Source organism: Phyllobates terribilis, unplaced genomic scaffold (assembly GCF_046119375.1).
Source record: "Phyllobates terribilis strain yellow unplaced genomic scaffold, ASM4611937v1 Scaffold_71__1_contigs__length_7168151, whole genome shotgun sequence".
Classification (NCBI taxonomy): domain Eukaryota; kingdom Metazoa; phylum Chordata; class Amphibia; order Anura; family Dendrobatidae; genus Phyllobates; species Phyllobates terribilis.
In genome coordinates this window covers 1292548-1315890 of record NW_027362831.1, presented here as the reverse complement: position 1 = coordinate 1315890, position 23343 = coordinate 1292548, and the positions used below count along the sequence as shown (strand labels likewise).

The 23343-nt window shown below is 42.7% G+C and overlaps 1 protein-coding gene across 1 annotated transcript in view; it reads left to right on the top strand.

Annotated features, from left to right (window-relative positions):
- The first annotated feature begins 1707 nt into the window (after positions 1-1707).
- The window catches only part of LOC141194451 (uncharacterized), a 66847-nt gene continuing 45211 nt past the window's right edge, over positions 1708-23343 (top strand). The window contains exons 1-3 of the mRNA XM_073662373.1: positions 1708-1953; positions 2036-2159; positions 2243-2340. Coding sequence (XP_073518474.1) covers positions 1732-1953; positions 2036-2159; positions 2243-2340 — 444 coding nt within the window. The 5' untranslated portion in view covers positions 1708-1731. The remainder of the gene's footprint in view (positions 1954-2035; positions 2160-2242; positions 2341-23343) is intronic.

Below are 23343 nucleotides of genomic sequence, written 5' to 3'. Positions count from 1 at the left end.
TGCTCGAGTCATCACCTGGAGTTGGGGGAGGGGCTGTCGGCCTTCCACGAACCACCTCTGCTAGCAATTCCATAAGGTGCTGCTGTCAGAGCTGGTCCTGTTGGTGCTGCTTCTGCTGTTGGTGGATCTGTTGCAATAGTAGCTTGCTTGTCTCCTGCTGTGCTATCACAAGATGCTTGACCAGGTCCTCCATACTGTCGGTCTTCATTTCCTGATTTATGGCCGCCTTTACCCAGGACATGTGGTTTGTCCTCATCCGTTACACGTGCCTCCTGGGGATCTTGCCCGCACTTCTACCGCCACCTGTGGTAGATTACTTACTTGGCTGCACACGGAGGTAGACACAGATACGCCGTCTCTTTAAATCTTTGGTTGATTTATTATAATTCTGCATAAACCAAACTTTAGTCCATAAAAATAAACATAGCTGGCTGAGCAAAACAGGAAAACAAAGCAAAAATGGTAACACATAGAACATTGTCCTTGGAGTAACAGGAATTCGTCTGCTGAGAGTTCAGCAACTTTGCATGGTTCAAACACAAGCTTACTTCTCCAGACATTGAACTCTGAATGCCTCAGCTGGCCAAGTGTTTAAACCTCCCCCAGACCACACCCTGGGGAGGAGATATGGAGAACAACCTCCCGCCCGCTCTATTGTGGTTCTCATAGAAACATGCCCTTTGGAAATGGAGATTTAACCCCTCCTTGCACATAGCGTGCTGGAGGAAACTTAATGGTTTTAATTCACTGATGCCAATAGCCTCAGGGAAACATATCTACCCTCCAGCACTTTACACAGTGTTAAAAAGTAACTTTTTACATGTTTTTTTTTTCTTTTTACAAGAATTGTTGGTGCCAATTTTTTTTTTTTTAATATATTCTTTTTTATGTATTTTTTTTGTAATATAGGAAAGCCTAAGCCCAGAAATAAACCCCATAAAACACTGTACATGGAGACTTTGGTATCAAATAACTCCTGTCTTGGTGTTCTTACAAACAAGCTTTTATAAATGCCTCAAACTTCTGAGTGTGAATCAGACCTGAGATCTAACGAGATAAAAGATTACAGTCCGGGGAAGACAAGAAACATATAGACGGCCGGAGGTGATGTAATCCGTGACGGACTCTGGCCAAATACGTTTATAGAGCCTTAGTAGAAGATGAATATGTCGTCCTCATCATGAAGTAGTTATTTCTCATGTCGTGTAATGAATATCTCCTGCAGTATTGCTAATGCTGATTCGGTAAATGAGAAGAGAATTAGCAATAAGGAAGATGAGTCTTTGAGAAAGGTATTCAGCTGCCGACTCCGAGGAAGAAACTGCTTGTTGTCTGTAGCCTAAAATATATAGTTTTTATTACTAGATGTAAAGAAGAAAACTAAATACTGTAAAAAAAAATAAATCTCAAATGTTTCCCTTTATTATCTCCAGTAATTGTATTATTACACAGGATTTTTATGACTTTACATTGGCTCATCATCTTCTCATTCAGGTCTCTACAATATCAGATCCTCTCAGTGAATATCTTCTACATAAGAGAATTTTCCTGATTTACCCATCAAACATGGATATGAACAGAGACAAGATGGCTGAGAAAATATTACACCTCACCCTAGAGATCCTCTTCCGGCTTACTGGAGAGGTGAGAGATTCTGATGATGTCACATTACATCATTCTTATCTATGGAAATAACAGATGGACAGAACTGGAGAGGTGAGGACTCTGGAAATGTCTGGAGTGAGATTTATTAATGTGTCTCTCCATAACCAGGATTACACAGTAGTGAAGAAGACCTCTAGTGAGCGCTGTCAGGACCCTGTGTCTGAGGGATGGGGAAGACCCCTGAGCCCAATCACGGGGCCTCCACCTCACCTCCTGATACATGATGACATCAATGACCAGAAGATACTAGAACTCACCTACAAGATGATTGAGCTGCTGACTGGAGAGGTGATACTGCTGGGAATGCTGGGACATTTTATAGTAAAGCTATCAAGGGATCGGGGGATGACGGTATCATTGTATGTGTCAGGTTCCTATAAGGTGTCAGGACGTCACCGTCTATTTCTCCATGGAGGAGTGGAAGTATTTAGAAAGACACATAGATCTGTACAAGGACATCATGGTGGAGGTTCCCCAGCCCCTCACATCACCAGGTAATAGACAGGACTAAATACACACGGCCTATAATTATCTGTATGTAAAGAATGAATTCAATCCCTGTATGTGTTTCCTCCAGATCTATCCAGTAAGAGGACAACACCAGAGAGATGTCCCCGTCCTCTTCTTCCTCAGGACTGTAAACAAGAAGATCCCAATGTTCCTCAGGATCATCAGGTAGATGGAGAGAAGGTGTCATGAGATATCCCCTATGATGTGTAGACGGCTGTGAAGGTCTTGTGCTCAGTCTTGTTTTATCCACCAGTATTATATGTTTTATACTTGTGTAACGAGAACGGTGGAGATGGCAGGATTATATTTATATAAATATTTGTTTCAGGGTGAAGATCTGACCCATATTATTACTACAGGGACATATGTGAGAGGTGGTGAGCGGTGTAAAAAGGAGATTCCTACATATGACTACCCAGGTGAGTAGTAACCACTAAATGCAGAGAAGTCACAGATTCTTCTCAGTCACCGGCTGTGGCTGGTTTACCAATCATGTAGTCCGGCCATGTCACAAACGTGTGATCACCATTTTGTATCTAGACCAAAACATTCTCCTCCACGAAAAACTTTTTAAATGACTTTGGGCATTGAAACCCCTTTTCTATAGAACTTGCAACTTGGAAGATCCACCTACCCCCTGGGATTAGATGATGCTGACCGTTACCTGTCCAGATCTGTAAACTACAAAGCCAAAAGGCAGTGTACGTAGAAAGTGCTGACAAGTTAGAAAATCACTCACAGAAAAATATTATGATGGGTCTGTAAGAGAAAGCGGAGGGTAATGATGCTGTTGGCTTCCTAGAACCCTGATAACTTATTACACTGTGTGCAGAATTATTAGGCAAATGCATATTTTGATCACATGATACTTTTTATACATGTTGTCCTACTCCAAGCTGCATAGGCTTGAGAGCCAACTACCAATTAAGTAAATCTGGTGATGTGCATCTCTGTAATGAGGAGGGGTGTTGACTAATGACATCAACACCCTATATAAGGTGTGCTTAATTATTAGGCAACTTCCTTTCCTTTGGCAAAATGGGTCAGAAGAGAGATTTGACGGGCTCTGAAAAGTCCAAAACTGTGAGATGTCTTGCAGAGGGATGCAGCAGTTTTGAAATTTCCAAACTTTTGAAGCGTGATCACAGAACAATCAAAGTTTCATGGCAAATAGCCAACAGGGTCACAAGAAGCAAAAAAAAAAAAGGTGCAAAATAACTGCCCATGAATTGAGGAAAATCAAGCGTGAAGCTGCCAAGATGCCATTCGCCACAAGTTTTGCCATATTTCAGAGCTGCAACGTTACTGGAGTATCAAAAAGCACAAGGTGTGTGATACTCAGGGACATGGCCGAGGAAAGGAAGGCTGAAAAGCGACCACCTTTGAACAAGAAACATAAAATAAAACGTCAAGAATGGGCCAAGAAATATCTTAAGACTGATTTTTCAAAGGTTTTATGGACTGATGAAATGAGAGTGACTCTTGATGGGCCAGATGGATGGGCCAGAGGCTGGATCAGTAAAGGGCAGAGAGCTCCACTCCGACTCAGACGCCAGCAAGGTGGAGGTGGGGTACTGGTATAGGCTGGTATCATCAAAGATGAACTTGTGGGACCTTTTCGGGTTGAGGATGGAGTGAAGCTCAACTCCCAGACCTACTGCCAGTTTCTGGAAGACAACTTCTTCAAGCAGTGGAACAGGAAGAAGTCGATATCGTTCAAGAAAAAGATGATTTTCATGCAGGACAATGCTCCATCACATGCATCCAACTACTCCACAGCGTGGCTGGCCAGTAAAGGTCTAAAAGAAGAAAAAATAATGACATGGCCCCCTTGTTCACCTGATCTGAACCCCATAGAGAACCTGTGGTCCATCATAAAATGTGAGATCTACATCGAGGGAAAACAGTACACCTCTCAGAACAGTGTCTGGGAGGCTGTGGTGGCTGCTGCACGCAATGTTGATCGAAAACAGATCAAGTAACTGACAGAATCTATGGATGGAGGCTGTTGAGTGTCATCATAAAGAAAGGTGGCTATATTCATCACTAATTATTTTTGTTTTTGCATGTCAGAAATGTTTATTTCTAAATTTTGTGCACTGATATTGGTTTACCTGGTGAAAATAAACAAGTGAGATGGGATTATATTTGGTTTTTATTAAGTTGCCTAATAATTCTGTACAGTAATAGTTACCTGCAAAAACAGATATCCTCCTAAAATAGCCAAATCTAAAAAAAAAAACCACTCCAACTTCCAAAAATATTAAGCTTGGATATTTATGAGTCTTTTGGGTTGATTGAGAACATAGTTGTTGATCAATAATAAAAATAATCCTCTAAAATACAACTTGCCTAATAATTCTGCACACAGTGTAGATAAATCTGCTCATATGGTCCCTGCAAGACCAGGTCCAGTCTTTATGACCAAACCTCGCTATTATGACCGACAACATTTGCCCAAAATTTTGAAAATGTAGCAATTTTCAAGCTTTGAATCCTTGTGCCCTTAAATCGGAGAGTTAAAATCACAAAATAGTTAATAAATAACATTTTCCACATGTCTAATTTACATCAGCTCGATTTTTGAAGCTAAATCTTTTTTTCTGTTAGGGAGCTATAAGGGTTAAAAGTTAACCAAGTTCTAATTTTTCCACCAAAATTTACAAAACCATTTTTTAGGGACCACATCACATTTGAAGTCACTTTGAGGGGTCTATATGAAAGGAAATACCCAAAAGTGACACCATTCTAAAAACTGCACCCCTCAAGGTGCTCAAAACCACATACAAGAAGTTTATTAACCCTTCACATGCTTCACAGGAACTGAAGCAATGTGGAAGGAAAAAATGAACATTTAACTTTTCTTGATAAAATGCTTACTTCGGACGCAATTTTTTTATTTTCACAAGGGTAACAAGAAAAAATGGACCACAAAATTTGTTGTGCAATTTATCCTAAGCATGCCGATACTCCATATGTGGGGAAAACCACTGTTTGGGTGCACTTCAGAGCTCAGAAGGTAAGGCGTACAATTTACTTTGGTGCAAAATTGGCTGGAATCGAGAGCGGACGCCATGTTCCGTTTGGAGAGTCCCTGATGTGCCTAAACACTGGAAACACCCCACAAACCACAAGTGACCTCCTTTTGGAAACTAGACCCCTCAAAGAATCTATCTATATGTGGGGTGAGCACCTTGAACCGCCAGGTGCTTCACAGAAGTTTATAACGTAGAGCCGTGAAAATGAATCAAATTTTTTTCCTACAAAAATTTACTTTTAGCTCCAGTTTTTTTATTTTCACGAGGGTACCAGGAGAAAATGGACCCTTGAGTATGCTGATACCCCATATGTGGGGTAAAACTACGGTTTGGGCGCACAGCAGGGTTCGGAAGGGAAGGAGCACTGTTTGACTTTTTGAATGCAAAAATGGCTGTAATCGAGAGCATAAGTCATTTTGCGTTTGGAGAGCCCCTGGTGTGCCTTTTTGACGGTGTTCGCCAAATGGAATAAATAACGTGACAGTTTTATAGAGCGGGTCGTTCCGGATGTGGCGATACCAATTATGTGTACGTTTTTTGTTTAATTGCAAACGCTGCATTTTGAGTGGCGAAATGGATTTTAGTGATTTGTGTGCATTTTTTTGTGTTTTTTTTTTTTACATATTTTATTTCACTTTTTTTTTACTTTTTCACTAAGTCCCACTGTGGGACATGTGTAATTTTTACTTTGATCACTGGTCTCATACACTGCAGTACTCCTGTACTGCTGTGTATGAGACCTATCAGTGAGTCATTGACTGCACCTGTGAGATCCAGCTTACTGCTGGATCTCACAGGCCACCGTACGCTGGGATCATCACATGATCTCGGGGTACCCTGGTAACCATCGAGACCAATGATTCACATCGCGGGGGTCCGATGGTTACTAAGGGGATCTTGCGACCCCCTTGTAACCACTTAAATAGCGCTGTCACGATTGACAGCGGTATTTAAAGGGTTAATCGGCATCTAAACTGGCCGGGGCTGATACTACAGGATGTCAGCTGTCGTAGACCTGCACCGCTATAAACTTATGTCTCAGTGCAGTGAAAGAGCGGCACTGAGTCATAAGTACCCTTAACTTCCGCCGTAAAAATGTGTTACAGCTGTTGTTAAGGGTTAAACCAAATAACTTCAAACAGAATCGTGATAAAGTATACAAAAAACATTACACCTGTGCCATGATATATCTCTAAGCTGTGCCTGGCTGATGGCTGTAATATACAGTACAGACCAAAAGTTTGGACACACCTTCTCATTTAAAGATTTTTCTATATTTTCATGACTATGAAAATTGTACATTCACACTGAAGGCATCAAAACTATGAATTAACACATGTGGAATTATATACTTAACAAAAAAGTGTGAAACAACTGAAAATATGTCTTATATTCTAGGTTCTTCAAAGTAGCCACCTTTTGCTTTGATGACTGCTTTGCACACTCTTGGCATTCTCTTGATGAGCTTGTCGGCCCTTTTGCCTTCACTCTGCGTTCCAGCTCATCCCAAACCATCTCGATTGGGTTCTGGTCTGGTGACTGTGGAGGCCAGGTCATCTGGTGTAGCACCCCATCACTCTCCTTCTTGGCCAAAAAGCCCTTACACAGCCTGGAGGTGTGTTTGGGGTCATTGTCCTGTTGAAAAATAAATGATGGTCCAACTAAACGCAAACTGGATGGAATAGCATGCCGCTGCAAGATGCTGTGGTAGCCATGCTGGTTCAGTATGCTTTCAATTTTGAATAAATCCCCAACAGTGTCACCAGCAAAGCACCCCCACACCATCACACCTCCTCCTCCATGCTTCAAGGTGGGAACCAGGCATGTAGAGTCCATCCGTTCACCTTTTCTGCGCTGCACAAAGACACGGTGGTTGGAACCAAAGATCTCAAATTTGGACTCATCAGACCAAAGCACAGATTTCCACTGGTCTAATGTCCATTCCTTGCGTTCTTTAGCTCAAACAAGTCTCTTCTGCTCGTTGCCTGTCCTTAGCAGTGGTTTCCTAGCAGCTATTTTACCATGAAGGCCTGCTGCACAAAGTCTCCTCTTAACAGTTGTTGTAGAAATGTGTCTGCTGCTAGAACTCTGTGTGGCATTGACCTGGTCTCTAATCTGAGCTGCTGTTAACCTGCGATTTCTGAGGCTGGTGACTTGGATAAACTTATCCTCAGAAGCAGAGGTGACTCTTGGTCTTCCTTTCCTGGAGCGGTCCTCATGTGAGCCAGTTTCTTTGTAGCGCTTGATGGTGTTTGCAACTGCACTTGGGGACACTTTCAAAGTTTTCCCAATTTTTCGCACTGACTTACCTTCATTTCTTAAAGTAATGATGGCCACTCGTTTTTCTTTACTTAGCTGCTTTTTTCTTGCCATAATACAAATTCTAACAGTCTATTCAGTAGGACTATCAGCTGTGTATCCACCTGACTTCTGCACAACACAACTGATGGTCCCAACCCCATTTATAAGGCAAGAAATCCCACTTATTAAACCTGACAGGGCACACCTGTGAAGTGAAAACCATTTCCGGTGACTACCTCTTGAAGCTCATCAAGAGAATGCCAAGAGTGTGCAAAGCAGTCATCAAAGCAAAAGGTGGCTACTTTGAAGAACCTAGAATATAAGACATATTTTCAGTTGTTTCACACTTTTTTGTTAAGTAGATAATTCCACATGTGTTATTTCATAGTCTTGATGCCTTCAGTGTGAATGTACAATTTTCATAGTCATGAAAATACAGAAAAATCTTTAAATGAGAAGGTGTGTCCAAACTTTTGGTCTGTACTGTACATTTATTCACGCCTGCAGGAGATGTATTGGAATTGCTCTAGCCCTGAATTCATGGATTCAATCCACGTCATAAATTATATTATATTATCGATCCTAAGGAATTCAGATACAATCTCTCCTGAAATGGGAAGCACTAATACTTTCTTTACTCTTCTGGTCAGGACTCATAGTAGCTCCAACGGTCCACCATAAATGAGTGCAACTCTGGTTTAGTGTTAGAGTTCTCCCCCAAAACATACATTCTTGTTGGGGATATAACGTGTTTTTTTTTTTATTTTCCTATCACCCATGACAGCACCACAACAAGAGAGGGGATCTGCCCTTCAAGAACAGGAAACCTACAGAATAAAGGGGTGGCGCCTCTCCACCACCTCAGTTGGTTCCCTGTCCTTGAGGGGGAATTTTGTTAAAATGACGGCAGAAGAAAGAAGAGAGGATTATTCCCACACCTGGGCCAGTCGGTTTGTAACGGGGCACAGTCTCTGCTGTGGCCTGCATCAGGAAAATGGAAGCGCCGCGGTGGGTCCAAGGGGGCCTGTTCTGTCAGACGGGCGTGAGCAGCAGCCGCACCATTAGCTTTGATGGCCTGGCGGCCACGCATCCCGTTTGCGCAGGCGCAGTACACTACCCAGGAAATCGCGCCCTAAGACGCACACTGGCAAAAAGAAGTAGCGGAGACCAATGTCTTCTAGCATGTTTCCGGCTACCGTCTTGTACCAGGCTGCACATATGCAGGGCGCGCTAGAAAGCTGTGCCCTGATGACGAGCTTGCCAGAGGAGCGGAGGAGGTGTCCCTGAGCTGTAGCTGGTCCCCCATTTGAAATGGGGTCTGACCGCAGTATGAGTGTGGAACAGCAGCGGGCAGTCGCTTGAGCCTCCAGAAAGGAACAGTCTTGTGACTTGGTCCAGCCTCCGAATTTTGTACAGCTGGCGGTGAGTGATCTTCGTGAATGTTCACCTTGTTTATGGGGCCCTTTCTTTGTTATGGTTACTAGGAAAGGCTTAAGGAAGTTAGCGCAAAACTCAAAAATGGGTGAGTGTGCGCTCTGTATGACCTCATCTGGTGCTTAAATTTGACTTCAGGACGGAAGCTGGACCTCTAGGCTAAAGTTAGCCACATGTCTGGGCTGCACAGAGTCTCATGATCGGGCTTCAGAGTTTACCACAAAAATGAGGATCGATTTGCTCAGTAAATGTTAAAGTAACACTCAGAGGTTTGGACTGTTGTCCTCCAGTCTGTTTACTCCATCCATAGGACGGCACATTGTGTTAATACAGGACATGGTTTCTGTGAAGGTCTGTTGTCCAGCTGCGTCTCATCAGTTGGCTCCTTCGGGTGGGGCTAGTCTGACAATTGAGAATTATCACCCAAAGTAAAGGTTTATCCTTCATTCAGATGGATTACTCTTTTAATGAAAATCTGAGCGCCTAATAGCGCTTCATAGTGTCTCATAGCACTTCACAATGCCGCATAGCGCTTCATAGCACATCATAGTGCCTCATGGCACATCATAGCATAGCACTTCATTTGCGCTTCACAGTGCCTCATAGCGCATCATAGTGCTGCATAGCGCCTCATAGTGCTTCATAGTGCCTCGTGGCACATCATAGCATAGTGTATCATAGTGTTTCATGGCTCTTCATAGTGCCTCATGGCACTTCATAGTGCTTTATAGTGCCTCATGGCTATTCATAGCACCTCATGGCTTTTCATAGCGCCTCATGGCTCTTCATAGCGCCTCATGGCATATCATAGCGCCGCATAGCATATCATAACATAACATATAGTGCCTCATAGCATATAATAGTGCCTCAAGACACATCATAGTGCCTCATGGTGCCTAATAGTGCATTCATAGTGCCTCATAGCACCTGTTAGTACCTCATAGTGCCTCATAGCGCTTCACAGTGCCTGTTAGTACCTCACGGTGCTTCATAGTGCCCCTGTGCCTTGTAGTGCCTCGTTGCCTCATAGCTCATAGTCCCTCATTGTAAAGGTACTGGTTGCACAACTAAGTTTATGTCTGACAAAACCAAGTTCAGCCACTGTTAACTGTGCATGGCAAGCTTATAGAATTCAAGGGGAAAAATATTCTAGCCTCTATTTGAGACAGAGGGTGGCAGTATTCCTGGCTGATGCTCAGCTGACTCAGTGGAATGCTGGTTGGATGATGTCTTGGAAAAGGCAGGTGACAATAAGAGCGCTTCCTTAGTTTTGCAGGTCAATAATAAACCTTGTAGGGTTTCACTCTCAAAGGTAGGAGGCATCGCATAGTGCTCATACAGCCATTCTGGGTTTGGTCCAAACAAGTGCAGTTTTATTTCTTTTACAGGTTGCACGGAAGTCATAAATATAATATTTCTGGCCTTGTACAAGCGCTGACTAAATAGGACAGACCCTGACTACTCATATACAGCTCAGCTAGCCCAGCTTGATCAAACAAAACAGCATTTATCCAGGGCAACCACTGATGCTTGCATACTCCGCTCAGGTGGAGCCTGGCCTATATCTCTGTTTAGTTCCAAGACACATATAGTCTGCTCTGCTTTTCAGCAGTCTGACTAAGATGAATGCCTAGCCTGCTCTGGTGCTTAGCTCTTCAGGCGCCCTAATCAAGACCTGTAAAGCTATTATTTAACCCAGCTCTACCTGGGTTTACTACAACCGGAAAGGGCTGTACAGATTCTTGAGAGTTAGATCATTTGAAATTGACTCTATAAGATCTGCTATTAAATCTGTAGTGCCAGATTGCTATATAGTAGTCTAGCAATTAAAGAAGGTATACAATCAGGTTCCAATTCACATGAAACATCAAATTTCCTGAGGATCCTGGCATAAAATGAGGATTTAGGCTTTCAGTTTGTGTCCTTCCCTTCAGATGTCAATGAGCCTTAAGGCTTTATCGAGACTTATAGTAGTTAGGACAACTCTCATATTGAAGGAAGAGGCATTGGCAATAGGTTACCTCAACTATTTTGGGATTATGGGCAGATCCATTGAGTGCTGCAGAACTCGCTGGGCAGTGAGCCAGAGTTGTGGTCTCCCAAGGGAGAATAAGGAGTCCTGTTAAATGTCAAAATTAATAAGCAGTCTGGCCACAACTCTAAACAAGGCAATATTGCTGTTAATAACTCTAATCTCCTACATTCCATATGTAGCATGGTCACAGGTATATACCCGTGTGTTGCCTCTAAAGATCCGGTTCCTCTAACCTAAAGAAGCTTTAGGCAGTATATAAGAAAGCTCCATTCATCTATACATGGTCACCATGTAAAGATCTTGTCATACAACAGAGGAGCTTTAGCTTACATAAACCAGTATAGAGGAACTCGGCCAAGATCTCTAATGACACTGTCTAATCAGTTCGGATGGCGAAGTCTCACCTTTTATCTTTAACAGCACCTCATATAAAGGGGAAGAGAATTAAAAGTGGACATTTTGAGCTGTATACAGCTGAAACAGTGTCCAACCTTCAATGAAGTATGGAATTTGAAAGTGAGCTTTGGATCTAGGCCCATTTCCAGTCCAAAGATGGCACTCTGGGATCTGAATCCAGTGCTTACGGCTCTAACAAGCCTTCGCTTGAACACATGGATTCAAGGTCTTCACATTAAAGACTATTATCCCGGTGGCTCTGACTTGAGCATGGTAAGTTAGTGACATTCAAGCTTTTGTCGGTTAATCCTCTATTTATACAGATCCTAGAATATAGGCTGGTTCTGGAACCAGCCTATCTTCCCAAGATGGCTTCCAATTTCCAAAGAAATCAGGAAATTGTGCACCGGATGTCCCCATCAAGCAATATGTAAGGTTGTTATTCAGTCTTCACCTTGCACCTTCTAAAGACACTATAGGCTTGATCTGGAATCTTCTGCTGTCCTTTCCTTTAGGAAAAGGGTTCTACAGGCTGTGGTCCCACCCTAACGTTAAAGTTTCTCTGTAAATCTCTCGTTGTGGTGCTGTCATGGGTGATAGGATAACACTAAATTACTTACTGGTAATTTGTTTTTCCTGAGCCTATGACAGCATCCTTATATTCCCTTTCGTCACTGGTAGAGGATGATCACTTAATTTCCTTTGTGGTGTTTGATTCACGCGGTGTGTAGGAGGAAAAATCATGGGGTATATAACTATTAAGTAGTGTCCTCTCATACTCTGTAAACAACTGAGATGGTGGAGACATGCCGCCCTTTTATTCTGTAGGTTTCCTGTCCTTGAAGGGTGGATTCCCTCTCTCGTTGTGGGGCTGTCATGGGCTCAGGAAAATCACATTACCGGTAAGTAATTAGTGAGACACATACTCCAATTACCCGAGAGAGGTTTCACCACTAGTTACTCTTTTTTTTTTCAATAGATGTGTTATTGCCTATTGTCAGGAAAACTTGCCAGCCGGTGGGTGCCGCTCTCTGGCGCCCTCTTACCTCTCAGGTCAGTCAAGGTACTGCACCTAGAGTAAGTAGTGCCAGGAAGCCGCCACCAGCGGGGGAAGACACTGTTGGGTGTTATCCCTTACACGTCACCAATCCGTGACGCCACAATACAGGCACAACTCTCTGGCGCCCCCTCGCCTCTCAGGTCAGTCAAGGTACTGCACCTAGAGCGAGTGGTCGCCGGAGAAGCTGTCCTGTAGCCCACTGGGTATTTGAAGCCCTCTGCAGTGAGGGCGGTATATATATATTTCGCTGGCTGCTCCAGTAATATATATCCACACCTCCGACCGTCACTGCCAGCCTTCCTCAAATCCCCCAGATGGTATGCTGCCACCAGTTCTGGTTTGATACAGCCCGGTGTCAATGGACTTGTATCGGGTCAGGAACCAACCCGGTAGCGTTTATGGCTTCGGGGAGGAGAACGATTACAGAACAAAAGAAACAGAACTATTAAATTTTATATTTGATCCAAAAGGGAGGCAGTGTTTAGGAAAAATATATACATAAGGATGCTACAAAGGGGGCATTAAAATACATAAGCAGATACATAAAATAAAACAAGATAAAGAGTGAAAATTACTTACACTACACGATCACGGAGACGATTCAGTATAGTGGGAGGGGGGGTTCTCCAGATTGCTGTTATTGAACAGGACCCTTTGCGTATAATTCGTATTCCCCCCAGCAATGAGTGCTTCTGTCTTCCCCCTAGATTACTTTATACCTAAGGAGAGACCTGGCCACAAGCCCCTTGCGGTGACATCATGTGGGCCGGTCTTCAGCCTGTAGATTTTTATTAGAAATGCTGACTTTTGCGATAACTCATCACCCGTTAATCGCAGAAGCTCGCAACATACGCCATATTTTCCCTCATGATTTTATCTTTCTTTTGATATCACGTATCCCAGAGCTGCAGTCTACTATTCGGGTGTTTTTGCGCTGCAGCTCCCTGATTGTGATTACAGCCGTGGAAAAATACCTGCATATTCTGGGGCTGTTTTGGTCACTACCCATTTGGGTCTCGTTATTGTCGGACCTATGGAACTCATATTATTTCATAACTAATATCGGAGTCAGTGAGTCTGCAAATTCCCCTTTGAAGCTCGGGGAAGACCCTTCACAGTTACACACAAATTAGGGAAATCTGCATTTTAAGTACCTCCTGCGTCTTTCAGGGACAAGAGGCCTGCTTCCTAACGAAGTTTTCACACTTCTTCCCTGGCCGTGTGTGAATAACTATTTATCAGTCGTGCATTAATTGGGGCTTTTGTGCTGAGCGGAAAGGGAATAAGGGAGGGGGTTGAACATGTGTGTCACGCAGATGGAGGGACATTTTCCTGATATTAATATTTTATAATATTCCTGACACCTATAGTCAAAGTTTTGCCCATCATCCTTTAATCCCTCTACTTGGATCAGGACTTACACCGAGGCCCCTAGGCTTGGACTACGGTGTTGCCTGCTGTTCTGTGGAGTTTGATGACAAGAAGAATTGTCAGGTAGCTGAGTCAGAACCAGGAGGGTAGAGAAGATACAAAATCAGAAGACACAAGAGTAGTCGGTAAACGGTCTGGGATCACAAGAAAACACAAAATACACAAGCCGAAAGCTGAGTACAGAGGACTGAACCAGAGGAGAACAAGGCTGTATCTAAGAGCTTCCGGTAATATGCTTTGAGATTTAGTAGGGTGTGGTGCTTTCTGTTTGGGTTAAGTAAGGAGCTTATTTGACTTTGGAAGAGCAGATTTTTCTGGGTTGGTTCATGGAAGCCATGTTGCTTTTCAAGAGCCTAAGAGCCACTAATGATGTGGAAACCTTTGTTTTTCCATTGAAAGATGATGGACCTGAGTGAGGGCTTGCTTTTTGTGAGATGAATAGAAGGTTTTATTGGTATCATTTTTGTCTACATATCATTGTTTGGATTTTTATTCCATATTTGGGAGGCAGAATGAACAAACAGTTGAAAACCACGCTCTACTGGTTCATGCTATGAGGTTTTCTATTAGACTGTGCACTGTCATTGTCTTGGTGAATATTCATTATTTTTATATAACTTGCCATTTCTACCGATACTTTAAGTAAAAATGTTCAAAAATATAAATTTCAAGAATATTTTATTCAAAAATAATATTTTTTTTTTACTTAGCAGATGACTGTGCCAGGAGATCAGAGGGACAGCTGACATCCTCAATTTTCAAATCAGATGATCTTGATATCCCACAGGATATAATTGAAGTGAATCCCATTACTCCAGATATACCATCATCCCTTCACAGCAAAGATCTGTCTCATCCTTTGAAACAGGTCCTGTCTTCTGATTCATTACCGACTACTAAGGAAAATCAAAGTCACAAAATAAGCATTAAAAAACGAACTACTCCTAAAGCTAAGAAGCCATTTTCACTGTCAGAATATGGAAATAGCTTTCTCCTCGAAAAATCTTTTCTTAAACATCAAAAAATTCACACAGCAGAGAAAATATTTTCTTGTTTCAAGTGTAGGAAATGTTTTAACCAGAAATCAAATCTTGTTAGTCACCAGAGAACTCACACAGGGGAGAAGCCTTTTTCATGTTCAAAATGTGCAAAATGTTTTAACTGGAAATGGAGTCTTGTTCTACACCAGAGAACTCACACAGGGAAGATGCCTTTTTCATGTTCAGAATGTGGGAAATGTTTTAACCAGAAATCAAATTTTGTTAAGCACCAGAGAACTCACACAGGGAAAAGGCCTTTTTCCTGTTCAGAATGTGGAAAATGTTTTACACAGAAATCACATCTTGTTATACATCAGAGAACTCACACAGGGGAGAAGCCTTTTTCATGTTCAGAATGTGGGAAATGTTTTAACCGGAAATGGAGACTTGTTATACACCAGAGAACTCACACAGGGGAGAAGCCTTTTTCATGTTCAGAATGTGGGAAATGTTTTAACCGGAAATGGAGACTTGTTACACACCAAAGAACTCACACAGGGGAGAAGCTTTTTTCATGTTCAGAATGTGGGAAATGTTTTAACCAGAAATCAAATCTTGTTAGTCACCAGAGAACTCACACAGGGGAGAAGCCTTTTTCATGTTCAAAATGTGCGAAATGTTTTAACTGGAAATGGAGTCTTGTTCTACACCAGAGAACTCACACAGGGAAGATGCCTTTTTCATGTTCAGAATGTGGGAAATGTTTTAACCAGAGATCAAATTTTGTTAAGCACCAGAGAACTCACACGGGGGAAAAGCCTTTTTCATGTTCAGAATGTGGGAAATGTTTTAACCAGAAATCAGATGTGGTTAAGCACCAGCGAACTCACACAGGCGAAAAGCCTTTTTCCTGTTCAGAATGTGGAAAATGTTTTACACAGAAATCAACTCTTGTTATACATCAGAGAACTCACAAAGGGGAGAAGCCTTTTTCATGTTCAGAATGTGAAAAATGTTTTAGCCGGAAGTGGAGACTTGTTATACACCAGAGAACTCACACAGGGAAAATGCCTTTATCCTGTTCAGAATGTGGGAAATCTTTTAACCAGAAATCATTTCTTGTTACACATCAAAGAACTCACACAGGAGAGAAACCTTTCTCATGTTCAGAATGTGGGAAATGTTTTGCGACTACATCAAATCTTTTTAGTCACCAGAGAACTCACACAGGGGATAAGCCTTTTTCATGTTCAGAATGTGGGAAATGTTTTACAGAGAAGTCAAGTCTTATCAAACATCAGAGAATTCACACAGGGGAGAAGCCTTTTTCATGTTCAGTATGTGGGAAATGTTTTAACCAGAAAGCGCATCTTGATAGACATCAGAGAAGTCACACAGGAGAGAAGCCTTTTTTATATTCTTAATGTGGAAAAAGTTTTACTTGGAAAGACACACTTTTAGCAAGAAAAAAACTTGCTAATAAATGAGTGCGTCCTATAGACTGGAGGTAGCTTCCTATGACTGAGAACAATGAGACAATGTCCTTTCTGATCAGTGAGAGAACTGCTCTCTCGTCCGGCCCCACAGTTATCTAACTGATTGGTGCAGAGCAGGAAAGTAAGGTACCGGGACCTGCACAGAGGCTGCACATCCTTAGTGAGCAGCTGAAGAACCTTCCACCTGACTAGCTTAAAGACCTTTGAGATCATGTAACACTGTTTTACATATTTTCAAAATTGTCAGGTTCAGTTATGAAATGAGCCCTTTCTTAATGATTTTCACTTCCTGAATTCAAATTGCATGATAAAAAATTTTAGTTGTCTCTTGTTTCTATATCAAAGAGTTTTCCTTTTGTTGCTGCTTATTTATTTTTACTTTTATGCGTTATATATTATTAATGCATAAAAGTATCAGTACTTTGAAATATTATTTTTTGTAAATATACAGATGCTGAATATTTTATGACAGTTTTCTGATATTTATTTAGAGGAAACTTAGCAACAATTTGGATAACTAAAACATGTCTAAACACTATTGCGAATTATAAACAGTTGCAGAAATTGCTCTACAAAAATTAGTCCTCATTCAATGACAGCTCTTTTTTGCTTGTTTCTTGTACTCCTGCATCGGATCATCTCTTACAATTGTGCAGCAGTAATCTGCAAGGATTGATGCATTCATTTTTCCTTGATATCTTTTCTCCATAGCCACAATATCTTGGTTAAATCTCTCACTGTGCTCGTCGTTCACTTCTCCTCCTTCTCCTACAACAAATGAAGAAACTCCTCATCTTGAAGAAGCTTACGAATCTGAGGTCCAATAAAGACGACTCCTTTTATCTTTGCTTCACTTAAAATTGGAAATTTATTGATGAGATGCATGAATGCTTTTACATTTTTATCCATTGCCTTTAGAAAGTGCTTCAACAGGCCCAACTTGATAAGATTTTGTTACCACCATTACCTAGGTGGATCAACAACTTCTGGATGCAGGACAGTTTTACTCCCTTGCTGAAGTGAATGTCAGAGAGGCCGGTCTCTTTTATTGTAGTGATATTTTTTGCGCGACTATCCCACTTACACAGAAAGCAGCAATACTTTTGTATATCTGCCATGAAGACTAAGTAGGTGGGCAACCACCTTAACGGCATGTGAGAACAAGCAGATGGAGAAGCTCCTGTCGAGCATCTAGCTATTTATCAAATATAGGACCCAACGATCATCCTGAAAATAGCTATCTATCTATCTACCGGATAACTTTGCTCCAGGGAAAAACAAAATAACCAGGAAAAGCCACAGAAAGACAGCGAGAGAAGCAGGCTTTCAGCTCCAAAATGACACCACGCTTGACATGCTGGAGACAGATGGAGGAGGGAAGTGGTGGCCAGGCTGGAGCAATTTGCCCGCACACAAATACAGGTCTCAGCAGATGACAGTGACCTTATAGCAGCTACCCCGCACCTGTGCATGGCCTCCAGAGCAGAGAAGTTGGATGAGGGGGAGATGGGAGAGGGATCCAGATTGATGGAGGGTCGAAAACTGCATGTGACAGAGTACTCGCTGCCCCACGGTCTAATTTGTGCCATTGGGACATACAGGTACCTGAGGAACCTACTTTAAAAGATGTTTTCATGGCAGAGGTACATGGAGAGGATTTACAATCTGCTTTGAATGTACATTTTGGTGGTCTTAAAGCGCACCTGTCAACAGGATTGTGCTTAGTAAACCACATACACTGTAAGGTGGGCGCTGTTATAGTGAGTAAAATGATACCTTTGTTAATGAAATCCATCCAGCATTTTTTTTTATAATCTTTACTTTCATTTATGACATAATGATATGCATGTGCTCTCATTATGTATTCATGTATGCCTATCTCTGCCTTGTGACAGGTCACTGTGCTTTCAGTGACCTGCCTACTATTTTACATACTGACTGTGTAATTTGTGTCACAAAGTGAAATTTACATTCCCCAAAATGGCCACGGCGGCCAGCGCATGCGCAGTAGCATCTCTTGTTTGCCAAGAAATGCTACTGTGCATGCCACATTGCTTTTGGAAAAATAATTTGGGTGCAGCAATATGGCACCGCACATGCGCAGTAGCATCTCTCGGCAACCGAGCGGGGGCCATATTGCTGCAGGAAAATTTATTTTTCCTCTAGCAAAATGTTTTCGGGTACTGTCTGCAAATTGAGTTTTTGGTTCTGGCTTATATCCTAAGTTATGTGATAAGGCTCGTTAAAGGGTCACTATTGACTTTTAGAATTGCTACTTCCTGCAGGTGGCACTCGAGTTCTGGTCCTCTTCCTCTCTGAAGAGACAATTTGCACAGTCAGTACGTAAAATAGTAGGCAGATCACTGAAAGTACAGTGACCTGTCACAAGGCAGAGATAGGCATACATTAATAGGTAATGAGAGCACATGCATATCATTATGTCAGAAATGAAAGTAAAGATTATAAAAGAACCGCTGGACGGATTTCATCAACTGTACTCAGTATAACGGCACCCACCTGATAGTGTATGTGGTTTACTAAGCACAATCCTGCTGACAAGTGCGCTTTAAAGATGAGATAGCAGGTATACAACACAAACTGCAGAAAATAGAGCAGGGGGAGCGTCAGCGCCATTGAAGATCAGATTGCCTATAGAAGCAATGAGAGCAGCTTTGCAGCACAGCAAATATCAGCACTTCTGGCGAAAACAGATGACCTTGAAATAGATCCAGGCTCAGTAATATACCACTTATTGGTGTGCCTAAAAAACTAGAAGGCTCTTCTCCTACTGAATTCTTTGACAACTTGCTGAAATTAATAATAGGGCTTGAAACCTTAACCCACCCCTATAGGCTGTAGAATGAGTTCATAGTGTACCTGTAGCGCCCCGAGGGTTCAGTTTCTACAGGGGTATTGCCCCTCAACCAGAGGTGTGATATTCCACTCCCAGGTAAGGATGGAGTGTGGACCAGGGCTCAGTTAGCTGCATACACACACTCACCCCATTTCCGGGGGACAGCTCGACGGTGCTCCCATTTATGCAGGCACAACTGACCATGTCCCTGGCTGGAGTGAGGAGGGGGGAGAGAACCCAGTGATGTAGGAGCAGAAGGGGAAGGTTTCTGGAGCATAGTAAGGAGCTCATTGGGTGCAGGTCACCTGAGCTCAGACACAGAGAAGCAGATAAAAGGTGGGAGCCATCTTAGTCAGGAAATAAGAAGTCGAGTCTGCTCAGCCTGAGCTCAGCTCCACGAAGCAGGCCTAGAGAGAAGGCCGGGGCCAGAGAGGGGAAGAGACAGAGGAGTAGAAAGGCTCCAGAAACAAGAAGGCAGAAGGGACCCTAAGAGAGCAGAACGGACAGCAACCGTTGCAAACCCGCGTTATATCGGGTGAAGGGTCAGGCTGTGGAAGGGTACCGGATTCCCAAGTTGGTGGAGGTAAATCATCCCTCAGCCAAGAACCGGAGATCGTGATCATTTATTGGTGCGACCCCCCGCCAAACCTGCTAGAAAGGCACCATATAGGATAGCGGGAAGCGGAGGCTAACGCTTACCCGACACGGTCCACGGTAGTTGGACAGAAGTTTGGTCACTGGTGGGGCACGAGAGGCCAGAGAAAGGACAGAAGGGGGTCCTGTGCCATACTCCTGAATTGCCTGGGGGTTGACCCAGCTCCTCACCTGGTGGACGCAGCACGGCTTGGGCAGTCATTGCTGACAGAAGTGACATGGATAACAACTGTGAGTAAAAACCCTGGACTGCTCCATTGGACTTAGTGTGATCTTTGCTGCGCCTGCACCATCACCCCCAGCATCCACCTATACTGCCCTGAGGCTACACTCTTCCCGTGGGGAAGCACCCCTGTGCTGCACACCAACACCAGCCTCAGCGGTCTGCATTGCAGCGGCGGTTATCTCTGACTGCAATCCACGGGTGGCGTAGTCGGACATTCAAAACACTGATAAATAGATTGCCACAATTTGGTCTGACCACCCTGAGCCACGGGATCGGGTTGCCACTACTACCCCCATCAGCACCGTACACCAGAAGGCCCGGTTCCGGGTACCCCACGGCCCAGGGGGCGAGTCATACCGACCCGTCCTCTTCCTCCTGGGCTTCCACCAAGACTTGTGCTGGCTAAAATTGTACACTACCGGGACAAATATATTATCCTGCGGCAGGCAAGGGATCACCCAGCTCTAACGATTAATAGATCCAAAATCTAGATCTTTCCAGATTATTCTATAGAAGGGCCGAAACAAAGAGCCAGATTCCTTGATATCAAAAACATCTGAGAGATCTGCACGTTCTATATTCAATGATATACCCTGCCAAGTTAAGGGTGGTAGCCGGAGGTACTGCACACTTTTTTTCAAGATTCAAAAGAAGTCCTTCGCTAGCTGGATTTGAATGAGAGGCAAATACACCGGGATCAAATTTGGGATACTACAAGTTGAAGATCCTTTGGTACAAACCCTAATTCTTTAAAAACGCGATGATTCGTGAGTATATGGGAAGAAGTGTGTTGCTGCTTGTTGGACAGTTCTTTACAAATGTTTTTTTCCTCAGGTTCTATTATGATTATATCGCAGTTTTTATGCCTAATTGGGGTTGAATTATCCCCGAGGAGCCTTACATTCTAGGCGGGATTCTCCCATACGTTCAAAAGTGACCGAGCCACCATTTTTTCTACTTTAAAAGAGACCGCTATGGAAATACTTTGCCCAGTCTCTCACCTGGAAAAAAGGTGTTTTATATCTGCCTTTTGGGGTTGGGGTTTTATGGGGGTGGGGGTCTCTTTTTTTTTTTTTTTGGGTATGCTTTATATTGTTGACACTAGCTATGTAAAACGTAAATGCTCTGCTAATAGGATATTGGAAACAACATATGTACTACATTAAATATGGCGGGGTTGGTGAAATGAATTAGTTGGAATGTGAGGGGTCTTTCTTCTAGTGTTAAAAACGGCAATCTTTCAGTATCTTTAAACAGCAAAACCTGCTCTGATTTGTCTGCAAAAAACACATCTTACCTCTGAGAAACTTCATCTGCTAAACAAGAAGTGGTTACAGCCGACTATCACTCAACGCACTCTACTAGATATGTCACTAGATATGTTTGTTCTGTAAGTTACTTACTAAATCTCTATTACTAATCTCTATCTACATACCACCACTATATTCCAGGATAGTCATACATAAAATTCTCACTATTATTTCCGGCTTCTCGCAAACCCCCCTATATTATAATAGGGGACTTTAATAATATACTGGACTCTCAATGGGATAGAGGGAGGCATGAAGCTAAGAGGGTAGAAAGCAATTGTACCCCTTTTGGTCACTTACTTAAGGAGACAGTTATAATTGCTCTTTGGAGAGACCGTCCTCCTAATGTATACCAATACTCCTGCTTCTCATCCACGTTCTCCTCTTTGTGGAGAATGGATTTGTCTCTTGGAAATGAACTGATGCAGGGTCTTATATCTGACATCAGCTCCTGCCCAGAGCGCTCTCCCACTCTCCCATCATTCTCCTCTGTGTGTCCCTAAGCTTAATCTCCCAATGCAGTACAGACCCACAGGGAAATTAAACCCCTTTTGGTTGCAAGTTATAGACCTTGAGAAAATTGATGGAAAACTAAAGGAGTATCTTGTGATTAATAAAAATACAACTTCTATCTTTATATGTATGGGAAGCCATGAAGGTGAACCTTAGAGGTATTTTTATTAAATAAATTTCAGCAGCTAAATCCCGGACTAAGCAGCAGGATCCATTGGTGTTTCAGGAATTGGGAGATGCAGAGAGTACGATGATTACAGATCCAACGCCGGCTGCGCAAAACAGGCTGAAAGCAGCTCAGGACCTGCTGAATCAGGGAACATTGCAGCTGCAGGAAGGAAGAAGATGTTTCCCAAGATGCAATATTGTGAAGAGGGGGATAAAACAGGTCACTTATCTGTGATAGCTGCTGCCCAGAGGGACTCCGCCTTTATATACAGTCTGCAGACTAGGAGGATAATGTGGTACAGTCCACAGTGGACATACTGAAAGTGTTGGAGGAATACTATGCAAAGCTGTATACTTCTCAGGTTCAACCCTCAGAAGAACAGACCCAGACCTTCCTAGATAAAACTGAGCTCCCGGTCCTTTCCTTAAACTCTCGGAATTTATTAGATGAACTGCTTGATGTACAAGAACTAGAATGGGCACTGAGATCAATAGCCAACGATAAAGCACCGGGAATGGACGGTCTTCCAGTGGAAGTATATGAAAGATATAAGGAAGAATTACTACCAGTGTTATTGGAGGTATACAATTCCTGTTTTGGAGGAGGATCATTGCCCACGTCCATGCAGGAAAGCCATAATTATTGTGTTGCCTAAACAAGGCAAAGACGCCAGCTTGCTGGCATCCTATAGACCCATCTCACTTTTAACAGTAGACGTCAAACTTCTTGCTAACAGACTTTCAAAAGTGATCTCAATAATACACCCAGATTAGTCTGGGTTTATGTCCATTAAGTCCACCACTCCGAAAGCTTTATTTAATATGCAAGCTAGGGCTGATAATATTGGTCATTGAGTGATCCTGTCTTTGGACGCCGCTAAGGCCTTTGACAGTGTAGAATGACAATATTTGTGGTCTATGTTACAGCAGATGGGCTTTGGTGACAAATTTATAAAATGGTTGCAATTGCTTTATTCGATGCCAAAGGCCAAAATAAGAGCGAATGGCTGTCTAATCAATTTTTATTTCACAGAGGTACAAGACAAGGGGCCCCCTGTCTCCCTTATTGTTTGTAATAGTAATTGAACCTCTTGTGACAGTAATTAGTAAAACGTCTGAGATAAATAGATTTAAATATGGGATCAATATAGTGAAGTGAAGAAAACTGGAAAGGATAAAAATCGCAAATAGGGTCTTATCTGGTTAAAATTGTAGAGAGAACATGCGCAGCGGAGCTCACCTGGTTTGTTGTGTGCACACAACCACTGATAG